At 36.5% G+C, this 25,228-nt stretch overlaps 1 protein-coding gene across 2 annotated transcripts in view; it reads left to right on the forward strand.

The window, feature by feature from the left end:
• The window catches only part of LOC137775716 (heat shock 70 kDa protein 14), a 39,485-nt gene extending 20,132 nt beyond the window's left edge, over positions 1-19,353 (forward strand). For both annotated transcript variants that reach the window (XM_068561856.1, XM_068561846.1), the window contains exons 11-14: positions 15,423-15,635; positions 16,051-16,224; positions 18,241-18,311; positions 19,178-19,353. In XM_068561856.1, coding sequence (XP_068417957.1) covers positions 15,423-15,635; positions 16,051-16,224; positions 18,241-18,311; positions 19,178-19,256 — 537 coding nt within the window. In that variant the 3' untranslated portion in view covers positions 19,257-19,353. The remainder of the gene's footprint in view (positions 1-15,422; positions 15,636-16,050; positions 16,225-18,240; positions 18,312-19,177) is intronic.
• The last annotated feature ends 5,875 nt before the right edge of the window (positions 19,354-25,228 follow it).

Below are 25,228 nucleotides of genomic sequence, written 5' to 3' on the forward strand. Positions count from 1 at the left end.
TCCTTTATCCCCCTTGTGTTCAGCACCGTGCTCCCCTCTCGCCCCTGCTGTCCCCAAGCTGGGCCGAAGCCCTGTGTCTGAGGCGGGAGGAGGCGCTGCTGGGTCAGGGCCGAGGTCTGGGGGTCTGCTGGCCCCGTGTACGTGCTGGCGGGGCTGCTCTGCACCCGGTGTCCCGCTTTCACCTCTCGGCTTGGCCCTCGCTTCCTGTGGCCTTTGGTGCTTCGCAGTCCCAAGCCGCTCTGGGTTCTGTGACTCAAACCACCTTGCTTCCCCTTTGGTTATCTCAGGCCACATCAGCTTTAAGACAGTTACTTCTCTCCCTTTCAGCTTCCAAAATTTGCTGAAATCTCAAGCTCAAGTTCTCTCCTACATTTATTCTGCCATCTATATCTTCTTAAACTCCCTTATTGTCTACAAGTGGGCTTGTAGAAGGGTACGTAAATATACCGATGCAGTTAATTCTCGCCATTTTTACCAAGCATCCAGACTCTTCAGCTGCAATTTTAATACCTGCATAGTATTTTGTTGCATTGATGTATCATAATTTACACAACCAATTATTTGTGTTGAGTGTGTACGTTATTTTGGTTTTATAAATAGCAGTCTTTGTGGCTTTGTTAACATCCTTAATTTCCTTGGAATAAGATTTGTGAGTAGAATCCCAAATTTTAAGACTTTTAATATTTATCAGATTGCTCACCAAAAGCAATTTACTTTCTGAGTAGGTGTAAACCCTCATTATTAACGTTGCAACTTTAAAAAATTCTTTTTATTCATATTTTTTTTTCAGGATGCTTTAGAATTATTTTTTCAACTTCTTAGATAAAAATCCTTTTGTGATTTTGATGCAGTTGCATTAAGCCTGTAAAATTTTGGGGGGTGATATGTTAACTTTATAGTATTTAGTTTTCCTAACCACAAAGTTGGTATCTCTCTCTGTTCAGATCTTTTTCAATACTTTCTTTTTTTTATAATTTTTTTTTTTTTAAGATTTATTTATTGATTGATTGATTGCTATGTTGGGTCTTCGTTTCTGTGCTAGGGCTCTCTCCAGTTGTGGCAAGCGGGGGCCACTCTTCATCGCGGTGCGCGGGCCTCTCACTATTGCGGCCTCTCTTGTTGCGGAGCACAGGCTCCAGACGCGCAGGCTCAGCAGTTGTGGCTCACGGGCCCAGTCGCTCCGCGGCATGTGGGATCCTCCCAGACCAGGGCGCGAACCCGTGTCCCCTGCATTAGCAGGCAGATTCCCAACCACTGTGCCACCAGGGAAGCCCCTTCAATACTTTCTTGAGTTATGTGTTTTCTTAATCGTGGGATTTCTGGCTGTTGTGAATGAGATGTTTTTTATGCTTTTATTTATCAATACTAATTTGGTTTTGCTGATAGAATACTTACTGGTTTTGCCTCTTTATCTGATACTCTGCCACTTCACGAACTCTTAGTATTAATAATTTTTCAAGGAGTCTTCTGAATTTCCTAGGCATGCATTCAAATTCATTTACTAGCTAACACACAACTAATTATTGAGCACACCTGCTCTGTGCAAAGCGGGTTCTAGGCACTTCGAACACAGCAGTAAACATAACAAAGTCTTTGCCGTCAAGAAACAGTTAAAATAATGCCCAGTTGTGATAACTGTTATGAAGCAAAATAAAGCAGGATAAGGGCATAGCTAGTGACAAAGGGTGATTTTGCAGATAAGAATCCCATCTAAGGAGATGGCTTTTGATCAGAGCCCTGCAGGGACTGAAATGAAGGAACAGACTGGGTGAATATCTGCCGGTTTTCCAGGCAGAGGGAACAGCCAGAGGGGAGCAAGCTTGGTATGTTTAAGGGGCTGCAGTGGGGATGGGACTGAGTGAGCCAGAGGGGTGGGAGGAGGGAGCAAGGGACCAGATCACTGGGAAAAGCAGTTGCAGTGGAGTTACGGAGGGAGACACCTTCCTGGAGTGAGTTTAAATAGAAAAGAAAGTGAGGCCATGGACACGATGAATATAAATAACTCTTGAGCAGTTCTGCTAAACGGGCAGAAGGAAAATGGGATGGTAGCTGGAGTGGGCTGTGGGCGTTGGGAGAGGGTTTTATCCGTGTGTGGTGATACTTTTATCTTGCATCTCTGTACCCCTCACTGCTGCTGCCTTTTTTTTTTTTTTTTTTTTTTATTGGAGTTTAGTTGATTTACAATGTTGTGTTAGTTTCCGGTATACAGCAAAGTGAATCAGCTATACATATACATATATTCACTCTTCTTTAGATTCTTTTCCCACACAGGCCATTGCAGAGTATTGAGTAGAGTCCCCTGTTCTCCCTTCTTGTTTATATTTGATTGCCTTGGTCAGGCCTTGAATATTTTAGTTGACACTGGACCTCTTTCTTTTGTTCTCTTTATTAGGGGAATAGTGTTAGTCGTTTACCAACAGATTTAATTACTGGTAACTGGTTTGAAATAGATTCTCTTTATCATATTGAGCATTTCTCTTTTTTCTATTTAAAGGTGTTTTAATATGAAATAGGTGTTGAGTCATTACAATTGCTTTTGGACACCTGCAAGACAATCTTATGGTTTTCTTTATATTTGTCTTCAAATTATTTGATGAATTATTGATAATTTCCTAATATGAAACTATCATTGTATTCCTGGGATAGATCTTATTTGGTTATGAGGAATTATTCTTTTGATATATTACTTAATTTTCTGTGATAATTCATGTATCATTTTCATGCTGTTCATGCTAAGTTAGCAGAAGTGAGATGGGCTATTTCGAACTTTCCTGCCTTACGCATATTTTCTGAATAAAGTAACCCCTTTTAACATCAGACACTGAAAAGGGGAATGGTCCTGTGCTTTGGGTTGCATTGGTCTAAAGAAGTGCCTTAGCTTCTTGCCTCCAGCTCGTTCTCTCCTTCCTGGATGATGAGATGGGCCATGGCTTATCGGTATGTCCCCAAGGCTTCCGTTTAGGGGGAGTCAGAGGCACATGGCTGAGTCTCAGGCAATGAGCAAGTGAGAAGCTGGAGCCAATGCTCAGACCTTTGCTAACCCTTCCTCTCCCCACCTCCCTTTTTTTTTCTGTCCACACAGCATGACCTGCTCTTTAACGGTTGGCCTCTTCTAAGGTTGTATAACTTTGTAAGCAGAGGCTACGTTTCTCTTTTAAAAGCTCCTGAGACATACTCAAAGAAATAGGGGATTTTCAAGTGCTTGAACTTACCTAGAATGACAAAATATCACAATGTATCGAATTCATTTACTCAGAACAATACCTTCTAAACCAAGACATCCGGTGCTTTAATTTCCCTTTATTCCAAGGTAACATAATCATGCACGATGTTCTTTAGGAAATAGGCTGATAGTGCCTTCCTTTTCTTCATAACCCAAGGCAGAGTGTGAGAGAGGGTCCATGCTCATTTCATTTTGTCAAGAAAAATATCTACTCACAAAATAGGTTCGCATGACTACTCCAAAGATAGCTGTAGAATTCTCAAGTCAGTCTTCAATTCCACGATGTGGGAATATGATTTTAAGTTATCACTTTCATATCTGTAAATTAAGTTCAACATAAGAAAGTGTGCCAAATCCCTTGCCTTGTGAGTTTTCCAAAATACCCATTTCTCTAGGAATAAGCAAATCAAATCCTTTACGGGGACCAAAGTATCAGTAGTGTTTATATGGAATTCAGTGTCAGTCATAAGCACGTCGTTGGCTCCATCGTATCCGATGCACTGATGCTGGGATTTTTCCCAAAGATGAAATGAAAGAAGGTCAGTTTCTTTCCGCACATAAAAATACAGTATGTGTATCTTAGGCCCTACACCACAATTAAGCTGCCCAGATGCCATGTAGTACAGTAGACTCGCTGTACCATACCATTCTTCCAAAAAGAAGTATGTCCCCTAACCATTTTTCTTGAAACACACAGTCCTGTTGATCTTTCTTGCATTCTCCTACTAGTTTGAAAACTGGGTTTAGAGAGTAAAGAGTTTCCCATTGAACTCTTTGCTGTAAGAAAAGTAAGAGCACAAATACGATTGTAAGTGGCAAGTGACCAGTAGCTGGTGGGAGGGCCACGGCAGGTGGTGGTGGGCTGGCCACGTGCACCAGGAGCTGTTCTAGCCGAGAAGGGGCGGCTGCTGATCCGCACCAGTCACTGCCGTCCAGCGATGCAGGCCGGTGCTGTTGGAGCCTTGGACCTTTTAACAGACTCTCAAAACTGGGACTTACCGTCAGACGTTTTAATGTTTAAATGTTAGTTATCTAATGCAGAACTTTTGAAAACACTATGTGAAGAGAGAAAATACAGCTTGCCTGATAGAATTTGCAAGTTGCTACTTGGCAACCGCTACTCCAGAACGTGTTGTTTTATTGCTGTTTGTTTTTACTGTTTTGTTCCTGGGCTATCAGGTGCTTATAAAATGGAATTTAATACGTTTTCATCTCTTTAAGTATTCCAGATTAGTGCATAATGCATAAATATTCTCTGCTCCTCAAGACTTCTAAAGAATTTGCCTATAAACACATTTTGTCTGAAACTAATTTTTGAAGTATATTTATAACTTTCATAATTTCTTTTTATTGCTTCAATTTTGAATTAAAGTATTTTATAGACCTATTGCATACTGATCTTAAACTTTTAACATACAACTTTGCATAATGTTCTTATAATTTTTAATTTTACATAGCTTTTGATATTAAAATTTTAAAGTATAAAGAAGTTATTTAAATTAAAACTGGCCGATTTTTCTCTCTTTTTATTTATTCATCTTTTTCTTTCTGAGTTTATCTATTTTTTTCCTTCCCTAGGTTTTGTAGATATTTGTTTTATTTTTTTTGCTCCAACTCCTGGCACTACAACCCCACAAAACTTTCTTAGATTTTTTTTTCAGGTGATATATTTCTCTTTACTAATTGTTTTATTTCTGGTTTGCACTTTATTTCTTCCAGTCTTTCCAGGATACTTTCATTATTTTTATAAATGTTTATATTGAACATTAATTAATTTATTTCATTTTTTCCCTAACCAAAAAATTAACTACCATTTTACTCATTAGCAGCTTGGTTTTATTCCACAGGCTCTGATACATTTTATTATTTTCTTTATTTTCAGAATAATCTATAATATTTTCAATTTTCCTCTTTAAGTTTGCAAAAGAAATCTCAGACTAAAGAGTAAATGTTTAAAGAATTTATTAAAATTAAAATTTTCTGGTTACTGTCAGCATTAATAATGACACACTATTAGTACTTTTTTACCCTTTAAATGAGAATACCAAAAAACAAGATTTTCCAGGGTTTTTTTTTTGTTTTTTGTTTTAACACAGCACCACTTATTGCTTATTTATAAAGCATTTTGATGTTGACTATAAGAAGTTCGTGAAAAGGCGTAACCTCCATTTTTATTCTCATGGTATTTACGTGGGATCAGACATTTTAGAGAAGACTTTCCTTTTAACTTACCTCCAAAGCAGACTTTTGGGGGAACTCTGCCGAGGCAAACCTGCTTTTCTTTATTCTTTGTAGCCCTGAGTTAATGTTCCTCATGCCCTTACCTGCAGAGGAACGTGGTCTCCCTCCTCGTTTCACGGCTGATGTGAGCGGGGCCTCATTTTCATCAGTTGCTCATCTTCTCCACCACATGGAGCTTTGAGAACATCCATATATAGACTGAAATAAGTAGTGATTATTGATGATTTCCCTCCTTGAGAGAACATATTCAGTATTCTGCATACCCATGGAGTTACAAGTGTTAAACGTATTAATTAAGGAGGAAATTAAAATATTTAGAAAGGAGCAATTTTATTCAGCTTTATTGAGGTATAATTGATAAAATTGTAAGGTATTTAAAGTATACAACATGAGATTTAGTGTATGTATTGCGCAGGGATTATTACCATCAAGTTAATTAACACATCTATCACCTTATGTATTAACCTTTTCTGCAGGAGGTGAAAACACTTGAGTTGTACTCTCTTAGCAGATCTCAAATATACTACACAATATTATCAACTGTAATCACCATGTTATACATTAGCTCCTCAGACCTTATTCATCTTATAACTAAAAGTTTGTATGTACCCTTTTACCATCCCCTCCCAATTTTCCCCACCCCCTCAACCCCAACCATTTTTCTGCTTTCTGTTTCCATGAGTTGTTTGGTTTGTTTTGTTTTAATTTAGACTCCACGTATAAGTGATACCATGCAGTTTTTGTCTCTCTGTCTGGTTCATTTCACTTAGCGTAATGCCCTCCAGGTTCTTTCATGTTGTTACAAATGGCAGGACTTCCTTCTTTAAACTGAATAATATTGCATTGTATATCTGTACCACATCTTCTTTATCCATTCATCCACTGACACACACTTATCTTTCCATAGTATGTTTCCAAATACCTTGGCTATTGTGAATAACGCTGCAGTGAACATGAGAGTACAGATATCTCTATGAGATAGTGATTTTGTTTCCTTTGTGTATATACTCAGAAGTGGGATTGCTGGATCATAAGGTAATTCTACTTTTAATTTCATGACGAGTTTCCATACTGTTTTCCATAGTGGCTATACCAGTTTACATTCCCAACAGTGTATAAGTGTTCTCCTTTCTCTCCATCTTCACCAGTATTTGTTATCTCTTGTCTTTTTAGTAATAGACGTCCTAACAGGAATGAGGTGATGTCTCATTGTGATCTTCATTTCCATTTCCCTAATGATTAGTAATGTTGCGCACCCTTTCAGGTACCTTCGGTTACTTGTAAGTCTTCTTTGGAAAAATGTCTATTCAGGTCCCTTGCTCATTTTTAAATTGTGTTATTTGGTTTTTTTGCTATTGAGTTAATGAGATTCTTGTGTATTTCGGATATTCACCCCTTTTTTTTGTTTGTTTTGTTTGTTTGTTTTTTTATACTGCAGATTCTTATTAGGCATCACTTTTATACACATCAGTGTATACATGTCAATCCCAATCCCCCAATTCAGCACACCACCATCCCCACCCCACCGCAGTTTTCCCCCCTTGGTATCCATATGTCCATTCTCTACATCTGTGTCTCAACTTCTGCCCTGCAAACTGGCTCATCTGTACCATTTTTCTAGGTTCCACATACATGCATTAATATACGATATTTGTTTTTCTCTTTCTGACTTACTTCACTCTGTATGACAGTCTCTAGATCCATCCACTTCTCAACAAATGACTCAATTTCGTTCCTTTTTATGGCTGAGTAATATTCCATTGTATATATGTACCACAACTTCTTTATCCATTCGTCTGTTGATGGGCATTTAGGTTGCTTCCATGACCTGGCTATTGTAAATAGTGCTGCAATGAACATTCGGGTGCATGTGTCTTTTTGAATTACGGTTTTCTCTGGGTATATGCCCAGTAGTGGGATTGCTGGGTCATATGGTAATTCTATTTTTAGTTTTTTAAGGAACCTCCATATTGTTCTCCATAGTGGCTGTATCAATTTACATTCCCACCAACAGTGAAAGAGGGTTCCCTTTTCTCCACACCTTCTCCAGCATTTGTTGTTTGTAGATTTTCTGATGATGCCCATTCTAACAGGAGTGAGGTGATACCTCCTTGTAGTTTTGATTTGCATTTCTCTAATAATTAGTGATGTTGAGCATCTTTTCATGTGCTTCGTGGCTGTCTGTATGTCTTCTTTGGAGAAATGTCTATTTAGGTCTTTTGCCCATTTTTGGATTGGGGTGTTTGTTTCTTTAATATTGAGCTGAATGAGCTGTTTATATATTTTGGAGATTAATCCTTTGTCCGTTGATTCGTTTGCAAATATTTTCTCCCATTCCGAGGGTTGTCTTTTCGTCTTGTTTATGGTTTCCTTTGCTGTGCAAAAGCTTTGAAGTTTCATTAGGTCCCATTTGTTTATTTTTGTTTTTATTTCCATTACTCTAGGAGGTGGATCAAAAAAGATCTTGCTGTGATTTATGTCAAAGAGTGTTCTTCCTATGTTTTCCTCTAAGAGTTTTATAGTGTCCAGTCTTATATTTAGGTCTCTAATCCATTTTGAGTTTATTTTTGTGTATGGTGTTAGGGAGTATTCTAATTTCATTCTTTTACATGTAGCTGTCCAGTTTTCCCAGCACCACTTATTGAAGAGACTGTCTTTTCTCCATTGTATATCTTTGCCTCCTTTGTCATAGATTAGTTGACCATAGGTGCGTGGGTTAATCTCTGGGCTTTCTATCTTGTTCCATTGATCTATGTTTCTGTTTTTGTGCCAGTACCATATTGTCTTGATTACTGTAGCTTTGTAGTATAGTCTGAAGTCAAGGAGTCTGATTCCTCCAGCTCCATTTTTTTCCCTCAAGACTGCTTTGGCTATTCGGAGTCTTTTGTGTCTCCATACAAATTTTAAGATGATTTGTTCTAGCTCCGTAAAAAATGCCATTGGTAATTTGATAGGGATTGCATCGAATCTGTAGATTGCTTTGGGTAGTATACTCATTTTCACAATGTTGATTCTTCCAATCCAAGAACATGGTATATCTCTCCATCTGTTGGTATCATCTTTAATTTCTTTCATCAGTGTCTTATAGTTTTCTGCATACAAGTCTTGTGTCTCCCTAGGTAGGTTTATTCCTAGGTATTTTATTCTTTTTGTTGCAATGGTAAATGGGAGTGTTTCCATAATTTCTCTTTCAGATTTTTCATCATTAGTGTATAGGAATGCAAGAGATTTCTGTGCATTCATTTTGTATCCTGCAACGTTACCATATTCATTAATTAGCTCTAGCAGTTTTCTGGTGGCAGTTTTAGGATTCTCTATGTATAGTATCATGTCATCTGCAAACAGTGACAGTTTTACTTCTTCTTTTCCAATTTGTATTCCTTTTATTTCTTTTTCTTCTCTGATTGCCGTGGCTAGGACTTCCAGAACTATGTTGAATAATAGTGGTGAGAGTGGACATCCTTGTCTCGTTCCTGATCTTAGAGGAAATGCTTTCAGTTTTTCACCATTGAGAATGATGTTTGCTGTGGGTTTGTCATATATGGCCTTTATTATGTTGAGGTAGGTTCCCTCTATGCCCACTTTCTGGAGAGTTTTTATCAGAAATGGGTGTTGAATTTTGTCAAAAGCTTTTTCTGCATCTATTGAGATGATCATATGGTTTTTATTCTTCAATTTGTTAATATGGTGTATCACATTGATTGACTTGCGTATATTGAAGAATCCTTGCATCCCTGGGATAAATCCCACTTGATCGTGGTGTATGATCCTTTTAATGTGTTGTTGGATTCTGTTTGCTAGTATTTTGTTGAGGATTTTTGCATCTATATTCATCAGTGATATTGGTCTGTAATTTTCTTTTTTTGTAGTGTCTTTGTCTGGTTTTGGTATCAGGGTGATGGTGGCCTCATAGAATGAGTTTGGGAGTGTTCCTTCCTCTGCAATTTTTTGGAAGAGTTTGAGAAGGATAGGTGTTAGCTCTTCTCTAAATGTTTGATAGAATTCACCTGTGAAGCCATCTGGTCCTGGACTTTTGTTTGTTGGAAGATTTTTAATCACAGTTTCAATTTCATTACTTGTGATTGGTCTGTTCATATTTTCTGTTTCTTCCTGGTTCAGTCTTGGAAGGTTATACCTTTCTAAAAATTTGTCCATTTCTTCCAGGTTGTCCATTTTGTTGGCATAAAGTTGCTTGTAGTAGTCTCTTAGGATGCTTTGTATTTCTGCGGTGTCTGTTGTAACTTCTCCTTTTTCATTTCTGATTTTATTGATTTGAGTCCTCTCCCTATTTTTCTTGGTGAGTCTGGCTAATGGCTTATCAATTTTGTTTATCTTCTCAAAGAACCAGCTTTTAGTTTTATTGATCTTTGCTCTTGTTTTCTTTGTTTCTATTTCATTTATTTCTGCTCTGATCTTTATGATTTCTTTCCTTCTGCTAACTTTGGGTTTTGTTTGTTCTTCTTTCTCTAGTTTCGTTAGGTGTAAGGTTAGATTGTTTATTTGAGATTTTTCTTGTTTCTTTAGGTAGGCTTGTATAGCTATAAACTTCCCTCTTAGAACTGCTTTTGCTGCATCCCATAGGCTTTGGGTCGTCGTGTTTTCATTGTCATTTGTCTCTAGGTATTTTTTGATTTCCTCTTTGATTTCTTCAGTGATCTCTTGGTTATTTAGTAACGTATTGTTTAGCCTCCATGTGTTTGTCTTTTTTACGTTTTTTTCCCTGTAATTCATTTCTAATCTCATAGCGTTGGGGTCAGAAAAGATGCTTGATATGATTTCAATTTTCTTAAATTTACTGAGGCTTGATTTGTGACCCAAGATGTGATCTATCCTGGAGAATGTTCCGTGCGCACTTGAGAAGAACATGTAATCTGCTGTTTTTGGATGGAATGTCCTATATATATCAATTAAATCTATCTGGTCTATTGTGTCATTTAAAGCTTCTGTTTCCTTATTTATTTTCATTTTGGATGATCTGTCCATTGGTGTAAGTGAGGTGTTAAAGTCCCCCACTATGATTGTGTTACTGTCGATTCCCTCTTTTATAGCTGTTAGCAGTTGCCTTATGTATTGAGGTGCTCCTATGTTGGGTGCATATATATTTATAATTGTTATATCTTCTTCTTGGATTGATCCCTTGATCATTATGTAGTGTCCTTCCTTGTCTCTTGTAACATTCTTTATTTTAAAGTCTATTTTATCTGATATGAGTATAGCTACTCCAGCTTTCTTTTGATTTCCATTTGCATGGACTATCTTTTTCCATCCCCTCACTTTCAGTCTGTATGTGTCCCTAGGTCTAAAGTGGATCTCTTGTAGACAGCATATATATGGGTCTTGTTTTTGTATCCATTCAGCCAGTCTGTGTCTTTTGGTTGGGGCATTTAATCCATTCACGTTTAAGGTAATTATCGATATGTATGTTCCTATGACCATTTTCTTAATTGTTTTGGGTTTGTTTTTGTAGGTCCTTTTCTTCTCTTGTGTTTCCCACTTAGAGAAGTTCCTTTAGCATTTGTTGTAGAGCTGGTTTGGTGGTGCTGAATTCTCTTAGCTTTTGCTTGTCTCTAAAGCTTTTGATTTCTCCATCAAATCTAAATGAGATCCTTGCCGGGTAGAGTAATCTTGGTTGTAGGTTCTTCCCTTTCATCACTTTAAGTATATCATGCCACTCCCTTCTGGCTTGCAGAGTTTCTGCTGAGAAATCAGCTGTTAACCTTATGGGAGTTCCCTTGTATGTTATTTGTCGTTTTTCCCTTGCTGCTTTCAATAATTTTTCTTTGTCTTTAATTTTTGCCACTTTGATTACTATGTGTCTCGGCGTGTTTCTCCTTGGGTTTATCCTGTATGGGACTCTCTGCGCTTCCTGGACTTGGGTGGCTATTTCCTTTCCCATGTTAGGGAAGTTTTCGACTATAATCTCTTCAAATATTTTCTCGGGTCCTTTCTCTCTCTCTTCTCCTTCTGGGACCCCTATAATGCGAATGTTGTTGCGTTTAATGTTGTCCCAGAGGTCTCTTAGGCTGTCTTCATTTCTTTTCATTCTTTTTTCTTTAGTCTGTTCCGCAGCAGTGAATTCCACCATTCTGTCTTCCAGGTCACTTATCCGTTCTTCTGCCTCAGTTATTCTGCTATTGATTCCTTCTAGTGTAGTTTTCATTTCAGTTATTGTATTGGTCATCTCTGTTTGTTTGTTCTTTAATTCTTCTAGGTCTTTGTTAATCATTTCTTGCATCTTCTCAATCTTTGCCTCCATTCTTATTCCGAGGTCCTGGATCATCTTCACTATCATTATTCTGAATTCTTTCTCTGGAAGGTTGCCTATCTCCACTTCATTTAGTTGTTTTTCTGGGGTTTTTTCTTGTTCCTTCATCTGGTACATAGCCCTCTGCCTTTTCATCTTGTCTATCTTTCTGTAACTCTGGTTTTTGGTCCACAGGCTGCAGGATTGTAGTTTTTCTTGCTTCTGCTCTTCACCCCTTTTTAGATATATGATTTACAAATATTTTCTCTCATTCAATAGGTTGCCATTTCATTTTGTTGATGGTTTCCTTTGCTGTGCATGCTTTTTAGTTTGATAAGTCCCACTTGTTTGTTTTTGCTTTCCTTTGCTTTGGGTGTCAAATCCAAAAAGCATTGCCAAGACCATTGTCAAGGAGCTTACCCCTTATGTTTTCTTCTAGGGGTTTTTTCGTCTTAGGTTTTACTCCAAGTCTTTAATCCACTTTGAGTTGATTTTTATGTGTGGTGTAAGACAGTGGTCCAGTTTCATTCTTTTGCATGTAGATATCCAGTTTTCCCCACCCCATTTATTAAGGAGACTCTTCTTTCTTTGTTGTATATTCTTGGCTCCTTTATTGAAAATTAATTGACTGTATATGTGTGGGTTTATTTCTGGGCTCTCTGTTCTGTTCCATTGATCTATTTGACTTGTTTTATGCAAATACCATACTGTTTTGATTACTACAGCTTGTAATATAGTTTGAAATCAGGAAGTGTGATGCCTCCAGCTTTGCTCTTCTTTCTCAAGATTGTTTTGGCTATTTGGGGTCTCTTGTGGTTCCACACAAATTTCAGGATTGTTTTTTCTATTTCTATGAAAAATGCCATCGGAATTTTGATAGGGATTACATTGAATATTTGGGGTAGTAAGGACATTTTGGCAATATTAATTCTTCCAATCCATAAAGCCGGAATATCTTTCTATGTATTTGTGTCTTCAGTTTCTTTCATCAAAGTCTTGCAGTTTTCAGGGTACAGATATTTCACGTTCTGGGTTAAATTTATTTAAGTATTTTATTCTTTTTGATAGTCCTGTAAATGGGATTGTCTTCTTAATTTCTTCATCCAATAATTTGTAGTGTATAGAAAGTAATTTAAAGTAATTTTTGATAGGTATGACTTTACTACTGCCATTTTGTTAATCATTTTCTGTCTGTTTTGTAGTTCATTTCTTTCTTTCCTGTCCTCTTCTTTCATGATTTGATGACTTTCTATAGTGGTTTGCTTTAATTCTTTTCTCTGTACCTTTTGTGTGTCTACTACAGATTTTTGTTTTGTGGTTACCATGAGGCTTATATAAAACATCTTATACAGTTAAAATAGCCTATTTTAAGCTGACAACAACTTAACTTCAAACGCATACAAAAGCTCTACATTTTTACACTCCTTCTCCCCACATTTTATGTTTTTGATGTCACAGTTTACATCTTTTGTGTATCCATTAACAAGTTATTGTAATTACAGTTATTTTTAATGCCTTTGTCTTTTAACCTTTGTACTAAGGTTATAAGTGATTTACCCACTACCATTACAATATTGGAGTATTCTGAATCTAACTATATTTATCTTTACCAGTGAGTTTTATACTTTTATATGTTTTCATGTTGTTAATTAGCATTTTGTTTAAACTCGAACAACTCCATTTGACATCTTCTGTCAGACCAGTCTAGTAGTGGTGAACTCCTTCAGCTTTTGTTTGTGTGAAAACACTCATCTCTCCTTCAGTTTTGGAGAGCAGCTTTGCTGAATTGGGTATTCTTGGCTGATGGTTTTTTTCTTACGGCACTTTGAATATCTCCCTTCTGTCTTGCAAGATTTCTGTTGCAAGACCCACTTATAGTTTTAAGGGTGTTCCCTTGTATCTAACAAGTTGCTTTTCTCTTGCTGCTTTTAAGACTTTCTGTCTTTAACTTTTGGCAATTTAATTATGATGTGTCTCAGTGTGGGTCACTTTAGATTCATCTTATTTGGTACTTTTTGGGCTTACTGGATCTGGCTGTTTCTTTTCCCAGATTAGGGAAGTTTTCAGCCGTAATTTCTTTGAGTAAGTTTTCTGGCCACCCCCCCCTCCCCCACTTCTCCTTCTGAGACCCTTATATTGCATATATTGGTCCACTTACTGGTGTTCTGTAAGTCCCTGAATGCACCTTCATTCTTTTTCCTTTTTGCTCCTCTGAATAAATTCCTCTGCCCTGTCTTCAAATTCACTGACCCTTTCTTTCACTTTATTTAGTGTGCTGTTGAAACCCTCTCTTGAGTTTTTAAGTTCAGTTATTGTATTCGTCAGCTCTATGATTTCTCTTTGGTACTTTATATTTTCTATCTCTTTGTTGAAATTCATACTTTGTTCATGCATTACTCTCCTGACTTCATTGAACATCTTTATTACTGTTGTTTTTAACTCTATATCAAGTAAATCACTTATCTTTGTTTCATTAAGATCAGTTTCTGGAAATTTATCTTGTTATTTTGTTTGGAACATATTTTTCTGTATCTGCATTTTCCTAGACTCTCTGTGTTGGTTTCTGGGCTTTACATAAAACTGCTACCTCAAAAAAACAAAAAACAAAAAACTGCTACCTCTTCCAGTTTTGACAGACTGGTCTTGTGTAGGAGATGAACCTTGTCAGTCAGCCCTACCTGAGTTCCTGGTAGCTTCTCAAAATTTTGTGCCCGTCTAAGTTGCCATTTGTGTTCTTAGTGGCTCTCAGTATTTGAGGGTGTGCCAAGACCATCATGAGTGATGATGATTAAAAAAAGAGGAAGATCAAAGGCAGCACCTAGATACAGGCTAATTAGACACTGGACCCTCAGGCAGCAGCAGCTGGGAAAGCGTGCAGTCACACCCTTCCAGGGAGAAGCTGGGAGATGGGCATGCTTGCCTTCTCCCTCTGTGCTGAGCCCTGGTGTATAGCCACAGGGCAGGAGTTGCTCCTTTGCCCGTTTAAAAACTGCTTCTCTGTTTGCTGTCATCCTATGGGACTCATGAATGCAAGCCCTGTTGGCTCTCAGAGCTAGAGATCTGGGGGCCCATCCTTTGGGTGGCGGCTATAAAAGTTGGGGCACTAGATGTGTGGGCAGGCTCATAAAGGGACAATTTTATATGGAGTTTTTGTGCGTATTTAATCAAGTGGTACCTAGAGCTTAAAACGTAGTTGTATAAAAAACATCTTGTTCCTCAAGAAAATTATTATTCCACAGTGAAGACAAAATCTATGGCATAGTTTTCACATAGAGAGATTGCCACTGTTTATTTTGTCACAGAAATGCTGTGATTTATGTAAACACTTCTTTTAGATAATGCTTGAACAGTACAAAATATTAAGTACAATATTTCCTATACAAATGAGTATTTATGGTTAAGCCTCATGTGCCCAGTATTCCTCATGAGCCACATATATGTTATTATATTATATTTTCTAATATGTGGTGAGATCTCCTCATTTTAAACTTTGTTGCTATGGGTAAACAGTACGTTAAATATTTATAATGTATTAAATACATATTTATATGTATATATCTATATGGTAAGTATAACATAAAATAATATGTTAAAGTAGGGCTTCTTATATTTTACCTTTTCATGTGATGAAGCTGACTCGTCCTGTTACACTTAATTTTGAGAAACAATCATTGTTCTAAAAGTAAAAAACTGAAAATTATTTTTATTTTCTAGGTTGTCCTTTGTGGAGGGTCTTCTCGAATCCCAAGGCTACAGCAGATGATTAAAGATCTTTTCCCAGCTGTTGAGCTTCTCAATTCTATCCCTCCTGATGAAGTTATCCCTATTGGTGCAGCTATGGAAGCAGGAATCCTTATTGGGAAAGAAAACCTTTTAGTGGAGGACACTCTTAAGATAGAGTGTTCAGCCAAAGATATTTTAGTTAAGGTATGTTGAGCTTTTCTTTACTTTTCCATAGTAGTATAAATTTATTGCCACAGGTTTACATACGTACTGTTTTTAAAATAAAACTTTGTGTACTGGTAAAAATTTTAAATTTCAAGTTATAAATTTACTTTTAATGAGTTTCTGATATTCTTTTAGTTAGTAATAATCTAATATGTTAATTTCTTAATTAACTGTGTTTTTAAGCTTAAGATTCTAATACAAGTAGAGAGGTGTATGTTTCAATTTATTTTTAAATAAAGTGGGTCGGGATTAAGGATCATTTCTATTGTCTTCCCTTTGCCGCTGTGTAGTTTCCAGATTATCAACAAGGAATATATATTAATTTATAATAGGAGTGATTTTTTATAATTGTAATGATATCAAAGGATGTGCATATTATTTTCCTGCTTATTAGGGAGTCGATGAATCAGGAGCCAACAGTTTCAAAGTACTATTTCCGTCAGGGACTCCTTTGCCAGCTCGAAGACAACACACATTACAGGCTCCTGGAAGTATATCCTCAGTGTGTCTTGAACTCTATGAGTCTGAGGGGAAAAACTCTGCAAAAGAGGAAAACAAGTTTGCACAGGTGACTACATCAGATTGGACTATGAATTAATCACTTGAAACTGTTTAGCTTTTCCTTCTGGATTAGACTCAGTTTAATATCAATTAATATAATATGCATATAGGACATTTAACACATTTTTATGAATGGATTACTTGTACTTATTTATTTTTGAAAGAGAGAAGAAATAGGCAATTTCAATTTGAGGGAGTTAGAGGAAAATAAAGTACAATTGTATTTCTGCTGCTTCTCTTTGTGCTCTTAACCCTCCTTGGTAATGAGGTCAGTGGCAGGGGAAATGGCATTTCTTTGTTTGCTAAATGCCAGGTGTGCTGTACGAGGCAATTTACAAACATAATCTCAAAATGCTGTGAGATAGACATTATTATGTGTATTTTATAGATGGTTAAGAAACAGGCTCATGGTAGTAAATACCTTGTTATTTTCTTGACTGAGCTGAGATTTAGCCTCAGGTTGTTTTTACTCCTGGGCCCATGCTCTTGCCATTATACCATGCTGCCTCTGACATAGGATAAGTTTGTTTTTTCAAATACCACATGCATATATCAGAGGATATGGTCCTCCACATCATTTAAAAAGAATGAGGTGGAGCCATGTTATTTGCTTAGAAACATGCCCAAGAAATATAGTTTCATTAAAGCACGCACACAAGGGCTGCAGAACTGTAATTTACAGCATGGTACCATTGTGTTTAAGTAAAACGATTGAGAGCGTGGGTGTGTGTGAAGGAGGTGGTGTTTGGGTAGGTGTGTGTGTTTAGATATCCACGCGTGGATACAGAAAGTAACTATAGGTATTTGAACTGTATTGAGGAAACTTAACAGTGGGTAGATGTGAAGGTACAAAGAAGGTTTTTTTACTTTTTAACACTTTATACTGAATTTTTTACAAACAGCACAGAACATGATCATTAATTACTTTTACAGTAAAAATAAAACAAATGTAGGTAACAAAAGAGAATATATAGTATCTTAACTTTATATCTGTTTTCTAATTTCAACAAAAGAATAATGAAAACACACACACATAATATGTCTGGGCTCCACCTCAGACTTAACATCTTAGGATCTACTGGAGAAGGGCCCTTTCAACTAGTAAAGGTTTCAAAGCTCCGCCAGATGTTTCTGTGGTATATCACTATAAAAGCATTTTCCTGTGCACCAGATTTCTAAACTCAGGTGGAAGCCTTAGTATTCCTCTCTGGTACATTTCTTACCTTTCCTCTCCACATACTACTCTTGAGACGCTACAGCTACTGTCACTACATCCTAACTTACAGATGCTGGAAAGAGAAAAATTAGTCACATAATACTGTATTTGGAAGAGAATCTTCTAGAGATTCCATCTGTTCTAACCTCCTCATTTTACAAATGAGTAGACTTAGTACTTACCTAAGGTCATAAAACTTGATTTTGGCAAAATCTGAAAAGTCACTTTCAAACTTGGTCTATTGGTATACCTTTCTTTAGGAAACCAAGGAATTTTATAGTAAATTCATTAGTATCTCTTACTTACAAATGTAGTCTTAGCTGCACAAAAGAATTTGACATGTATTTCTTTTAAATAGGTTTTCCAAGTGCATTTAAAATATTTGAATTTTTTAAAATATATATAAAAGGCTTACCAAAATGTAATTTACATGTTACTGTAATGGTGCAGTTACCCAAAAGAAAAGCAGTCTTTATTTTGTTTTCTTTCTTTTTTTTTTTTTAGTCTTTATTTACTGAGACAAACAGTACTTCATATAAATAATCATCTTAATCTAGGACATGACATTTAAGAGGGACAAATATATTAGTTATCTTACATGCCCTCTTTTTAGAGGAGACATGTCAGTTAAGAAAGCTTAATTCTACTTTCCAAATTATGATAAATGGTAGGAGAATTGAAAACGGCCCTGTTTTAAAAGGTTCATTTCAGTAATGAGTAAGATTTAGTCCATTGGAATAATTGATGCATCAGTTTATTAATATGTCAAAGTACTAAATCATCTTTGTATTATTTTTGCCTAAACAGGTTGTACTCCAGGATTTAGATAAAAAAGAAAATGGATTACGTGACATATTAGCTGTTCTTACTATGAAAAGGTAAAAAATTAAACTACTTCTGATGTTAAGAAAATTCGCTTTGAGACTTGACCTTTTTTATTAGTTTATTGATTCTTAACCTGTTGTCATTCTGGGAAAATCATTTATTAAAAACTTATAAAGATCTTATCAGTAACTTAAATTTTTGCCCTGTAAAATTACTATATTTACAAAGAAAAGTATATCTCAGGTCATTTGCATTCTGAATTTTTTATGAACTCTTTGATTATTATGGGTGTAGTCAACCTAAAAAACTGGTCCATGCAAGTTTGAGATATAATTTTCATCAACTTTAAGTATAATTTCCTGAGATTTACATAATTGATTTTTTGTCCTATGAAAGGGTAAGTTTATTTCAGTATTGCAACAGGAAATCTGTAAGAAATAAATTACTAATTAAATCCAGCTATTATCATTTCCTTAACAGCAGTCCATCCGTAATACTATGTGTTACAAGTAAATCAGTTCCAAATTAACATTAAGGACAATTCATTCCATAAACCATAATTAGCCAAAACGTAGAATTCATTAGGGTAGGTCCGCCATGGCCTGGGCTTGAAAACAGCTTGATACTTCTTGAACTTGCATAGTTTTCAACGTAAGGTATTTATCATCATGGGTTCTCAAGGAATACAACTTTCATCACAGTGATCTAGGAGGAAATTTTTAAGAACAACTACCTAATTGTGGCATACGGGTTCTAAATGTAAAGACATAAAGTTTTGTCTCTTCTTTATCTCTTAATACTCTTCTTTCAAAAAGTAAAATGATCTCTTGTTTACTCAAAGTCCTCAAGTAATTTCTTAAGGACTATCTGTTTTTATAAATTGAGCTTATGAATTGTTATTTATTTTTTGTTTGCTTAGGGATGGATCTTTACACGTGACATGCACGGATCAAGAGACCGGAAAATGTGAGGCAATCACTATTGAGGTGGCATCTTAGTGTTTTAGAGAAACCACGAATTTTTTAGAACTAAAATATCAACATTATTTGTTTTGTTTATAAATGATGTTTATATTAAAATACTTTTTTGAATGAACTGTATGATTTATGTTTCTATTTTAACTACAGTATATTGGTAAGTGTTACAACCTTTTTTTTTTGTTTTCCATTAAAGATTTCCTTTATTAGTGAGAAATACAAGGAACTTTTTCTACCGTGGAGCTATTTAGAATTAAATTGTTTGAGTGGATTGAAGGAAACTTTACCAGAAATTTTAAAATTTTTTCTGTCTTTGGAACTTCTGATTTTAAGAAGTCGTTTGTTAATTCTTAATAGATAACTAAGAACAATTTAAAAGTCTTTGGTATTAAATGAAAAAAAATTGCAGAGCCATATGCAAAGTAAGGTACCATTTTTGCTTAAAAGAAAAAACGAAACTCATAAACTCAATAATTGTTTATAAATATGCATGTGACATGTGTAGAGAAAAGTATAGAAGACTAAACACCAGACCCTTTTAACAGTGGCTTCTTTTGTGGAGGGAAATAGGGGGGAGGCACTTTTTCTTTTTACAATTATGTTACGTTTGATTTTTCCCGCTAACAGATATGTTTCTCATTTGCAATTGAAAGATTTTTTTATTTTGAAGAGAGGGCTAGCCACATTCTGTTCACCAGAAAACATTGACTAGTGCATTGAGAATACTCAGTGGGTTACTAAGGAAAAAGATTATTCTCTTAGTAAAACAAGACAAGTAATCTGCCTGTATTGAGGGGAGAGCTTGAAGGTGAGCCGTGCGCATCAGACTCTAGATTTTATTACCAAGAGAGGATTTCCATTCATTTCTCTCCTTGGTTCCCAGCAGACTGAGAAGAAATATCTTTACTCAGTAAAATTTTTAAACTGTGCTGTTTTCCACCTGTTCAAGCTTTGGGATGTGCTTTATTATTATAGTTGCTTTTTATGGAGTTAGATGGCAGTAATCTTCTATTTCTAAAGATACAGAAACCAAACTTAAATTTTTTATTATTATTCTGCATCAAATTATTGACAGAAACACAAGGAAAATTCAGGTGTGAGTCTAAGTCCACAAAGAGGCAGCCTCAAAGGTATATCCTTTTGACTAAGGCTGAGTACTTAGTTATCTTTTATGATCTTTTCCCAAGTTACAAAAACTTTGAAATAAAATAATTATATATAAGCCATTAAGTGTTTTCAGAAAATAGGAAAATACCAGCTGAATTAGTTGAACTGCTACATCTAAATGCTTTCAGTTATGCTTTGGAAAAGTGCTGTAGGATTTTATTTTGTAGTTATTGTTAGCTCTTTAGACCAGGGGTTAGCAAACTATTGGCAATGTGTCTGTCCTACCCCACACCTATCTTTGTAAATAAAATTTTACTAGAACGTAGCCACACTCAATTGTGTATGTGTTGTTTGTGGTTGTTTGCCACTCTAACGGCAACGTTGAATGGTTGCAACAGACTGCGTAACCCACAGAGCTTTAAATATTTATTGTCTGGCCCTTTACAGGAAAGTTTGTCAACCCCTGAAACAGATTATCAAAACTTACAGAATAAAATATCATAAGGATTTATTCAAGAGTTCTCTTTCCTTCCATATCCAGTTAATAATTTACTTATTTGACTGCTTATTTACTTATTTCTCCACTGGATTATTAAGCACTGTGAAAGCAAGAGACTCTTAAGTTTTAGGCATCATCATGTCCTAGCCCCTAGAATAATCCCTGAACGTCGGTGTGCAGTAAATGTCTGTTGAATAAGTGAATTACATGGAAGAAAAAATAACAATGTCATCTTTGTATCCTACAGGACAACGGCCAGTAAGTACAACTTTTGCATGTTTTATGGTTTGTTTAGAAATAGAGTAGAAAAAGAAAGGAATACCACTGCTTCTTTATTGGTCATCTTTGCACGTTTTTTTTTTCCCCAAACGTACCAAATTTGAAATTGTCATCAAAAGTGCTCTGTTGTTCAGTGAAATATAAAGTTGATCCTTGAACAACTTGGGGATTGGGGTGCCGACCCTCCATGCAGTTGAAAGTCCACACACAGCTTTACAGTCAGCCCTCCGTATCTGTGGTTCCACGTCCATAGATTTAACCAACTGCGGAGCTCTTGTAGTACCTATTTATTAAAAAATCCGCCTGTTAGTGGACCTGCACAGTTCCAACCTGTGTTGCTCAAGTCAACTGTACTCCCAAGTTTTCTTGTATCCATAAATAACAAGTTTTCTTTTTTTTCTTCTGAATTTATGGAAGATTTGCCAATTAAATTTTCTAGTGTTTTTTTTTTTTTAAGGTGGGAATACCTTTAACATTTTTCTGATTATACATGTTCATTATAAAATTAAAGTTTAAAAAGAAGATAATATAAAACATCCTATATTCTACCACCCAGAGTAACAACCGTTAAGATATTTTTGGTGAGTATCTTGATAATCTTTTCAATCACTTGCTGATTATCTTTGCAGTGTCTCATATATGTTTAAAAACCTGAGTGCTTTTACCAGCAGAATGTTATGTCAAATTATAATTTTGCCTATTTACATATCTGACATTGTCTAAAGGACAGAGCCAAATATAAATACAGAAAGAAATGCCTGTATACAATATGATATATAATAATATATAATATATTCACAGTATATGTAATGCTATGAAAGTTTTGGGAAGCCACAAAATATTTCATTGCAAAGAGTTTTTAAAGATTGAGGGACTTCCCTGGTGGCGCAGTGGTTAAGAATCCGCCTGCCAATGCAGGGGACAGGGGTTCGAGCTTCCCACATGCCGCGGAGCAACTAAGCCTGTGCACCACAACTACTGAGGCTGCGCTCTAGAGCCCATGAGCCACAACTGCTGAGCCCACATGCCAAAACTACTGAAGCCCGTGCGACTAGAGCCCGTGCTCTGCAACAAGAGAAGCCACCGCAATGAGAAGCCCACACACCGCAACGAAGAGTAGCTCCCGCTCACCACAACTAGAGAAAGCCCTCATGCAACGACGAAGACCCAGTGCAGCCAAAAAATTAATTAACTAATTAATTAATTTTCTTAAATTAAAAAAAGAAAGATTGAAAAAAAGTATCAGAGCACAAAACAAGTCCTATAGGAAAATGCCAGGATTTCTAAAATAACTGCGAGTGCCCATGTAACATTTATAATAATACTGCTGTTAATTTGCTTTAATTCATTTCTCCTTTTTAAATTGTGGTTTTACCACATGAGTAGTCGCAATAGAGAGAGTAATGTGGCATGTATGATTTCTGTGTTCTACTTTTTTTGTTTGTTTGTTTTTGGCTGCGCTGCGTGGCCTGCGGGATCTTAGTTCCTGAACAGGGACTGAACCCCCAGGCCCTTGGCAGTGAAAGCCCAGAGTACTAACCACTGGACCGCCGGGAGTTCCCTATTTCTGTGTTCTAGATATGGAAATAGATTCAGAGAAGTTAAATAACTTCCCAAGGTCTCACAGCAAATAAATAGTGGATTTTGAAGTAATAGTCAGGTGCTTTTTTGGTAAACTTAAATTTTTTCTGATTGCTTACTATCCTAAGCACATTATGTGCCCTTTTTTTTTTTTCATTTAAATTCACATTTTCTGGTGTCCGTTCTACTATTCTTCTCTGCCTCTTGAAGAAGAAACTATTTAAATGGAAAAGGAGACATTCCATAGCCCTCCAGAAATATATTTTCAGTGGTCTTTATGAAAAAAAAACTGGGCTATGGAGGCATAATCCTGTATTTTTGTTTTTTTCTTGAGGACACTGGTGTATGTTTCTTAGTGCCTTTTTATTTCGCTCTTCATTTATAGCCAGGATTTACCAGACTTTTTAGTCTCTTGACTCCTTTACACTCTTAGAAATTAATGAGAACCTAACTTTTGTTTATATTTGTTATATACATTGTTATTTACCATGTAGAAATTAAAACCAAGGTATTTTTTAAATAAAAAAAGTTAATGTTAACATAACTAACATTTTTATGAAAAATAACTTTTCAAAAAAATTTAGTGGCAAGAGTGGTATTGTTTTATATTTTTCAAATCTCTTTAATGCCTGGCTTAAGAAGATTGCTCCATTCTGCTACCTGCTTCTTCATTCAATCTGTTTCAATATCTAAGTTGTGTAACCTCTGGAAAACTTCATATACTCGTGAGAGGAGAGTGAAGAAGGCAGATAACATCATTTTGGTATTATTGTGAAATAGTTTTGAACTTAAGAGCCCCCGGAAGGGTCTTAGGGTCCCTGTACCACACATTGAGAGTTGCTGCTCTAGACAGTAGACACAGTGATGCGTGTTGAAGACACAAGGCCTAATCTATCCTCTGGAATTAATGGGATCCAAAACCAGAAAAAGGAAACAACTGATTTACAAAAGAATCTAATACATTCATTCTATAAATTTGTAGTGAAACTGATCAAGACCCAAAAAACAGACAAGATAACTGCAAGTTTTGATAAGTGCACTTAAGAGTGCAAAGGAGAGAGAATAGAAGACCAAAGATATCCCCTTTAGACAGGGTGACCAGGAGAGGCCTCTGAAGAAGTGACATTTAAGCTGAGACCCAGCCACGTGAAGAGAGAGAGTCCTCCGAACTAGGAAGTAATTTAGAGCTGCCTTAAGTTAGTTATTTCCTTGTTTATTATCTGCTCCTCCCACAAGGATAAAGGCTCTCTGAGGAGAGGGTCTGTTTCTTCGTTGTCCATTGTTATATTCCCAGCACCTCGTACAGTACCTGGCACATAGATGCACAATACAGATTTCTGAAGGAGTGAAACAAGTCCTAGAGAACAGTAAGCAGAGGGAGAGGGGCACAAAGTAAGGTTCAGGGGGCAGTCCCACAAGGCTGTGTGGGCCATCAGAAGGTTAGGATTGTATTCTAGGCACATTGGGAATTTAAAACAGAAGGAGGACATGTTCCACTTAGGTTTAAGGCTACTTTTTCAGCTGTATGGAAGACGGGCCGGAGGGGAGCAATAGTGGAGTGACACCACATAGGCTTTTGCAGGACTCCAGTTGAGAAATGACAGCCTGTACTAAGAGCAGTAGTGATAGAAAAAAGCAGGATCAAGGTGTCTTTTGGACCTGGCACTGACACGACTTGCTAATGGGATTAATTTGGAGAATGAGGATAGGAAGTGACGACTAGATTAACTTCTTGAACACCTGAGCAGGTGGTGCCAGTGTATGGACATGAGATGGTTCATGGGCCTAGAGTGGAGAAGACCAGGTCAGGAGGCAAAAATCAAGGGCACTCTTACGAGTTCAGTTAGTCCCCTCTTACCCAAGGCTTCACTTTCCGAGGTTTCAGTCACCCACAGTCAACCTTGGTCTGTAAATATGAAATGGAAAATTCCAGAAATGATCAATAAGTTTTAAATTGCACACTGTTCTGAGTAGCGTGATGACATCTTGGCCGACCTGGGACATGAATCATGCCTTTGTCCAACGTATCTCGCCCCTTAGTCGCTTAGTTGCCGTCAGGGTTATCAGATTGACTGTCACAGTACCAGTGCTTGTGTTCAGGTCACCCTTATCTTACTTAACAATGACCCCAAAGCACACGAGGAGTGACGCTGGCAATTCATATATGCCAAAGAGAAGCCATAAAGTACTTCCTTTAAGTGAAAGGGTGAAAGTTCTCGACTTAGTAAGGAGAGGGAAAAAGTCACATGCTGAGGTTGACACCATCTTCAGTGAAAACAAACAGGAAAAAGAAATTTGTGCTAGTTTTGCTGTCGCACCTCAAACTGAAAAAGTTACGAACACAGTGAGTTGTCATACGAGATATTTTGAGAGAGACCACGTTCACATAACTTTCATTACAGTATAACTGTTCTACTATTAGTTATTGTTGTTAATCCCTTACTGTGCCTAATTGGTAAAATAAACTTTATCATAGGCATGTATGTATAGGAAAAACCATAGTATATATAGGGTTCAGTACTACCTG

The sequence above is a fragment of the Eschrichtius robustus genome, chromosome 1 (genome assembly GCF_028021215.1).
Source record: "Eschrichtius robustus isolate mEscRob2 chromosome 1, mEscRob2.pri, whole genome shotgun sequence".
Taxonomy (NCBI): Eukaryota; Metazoa; Chordata; class Mammalia; order Artiodactyla; family Eschrichtiidae; genus Eschrichtius; species Eschrichtius robustus.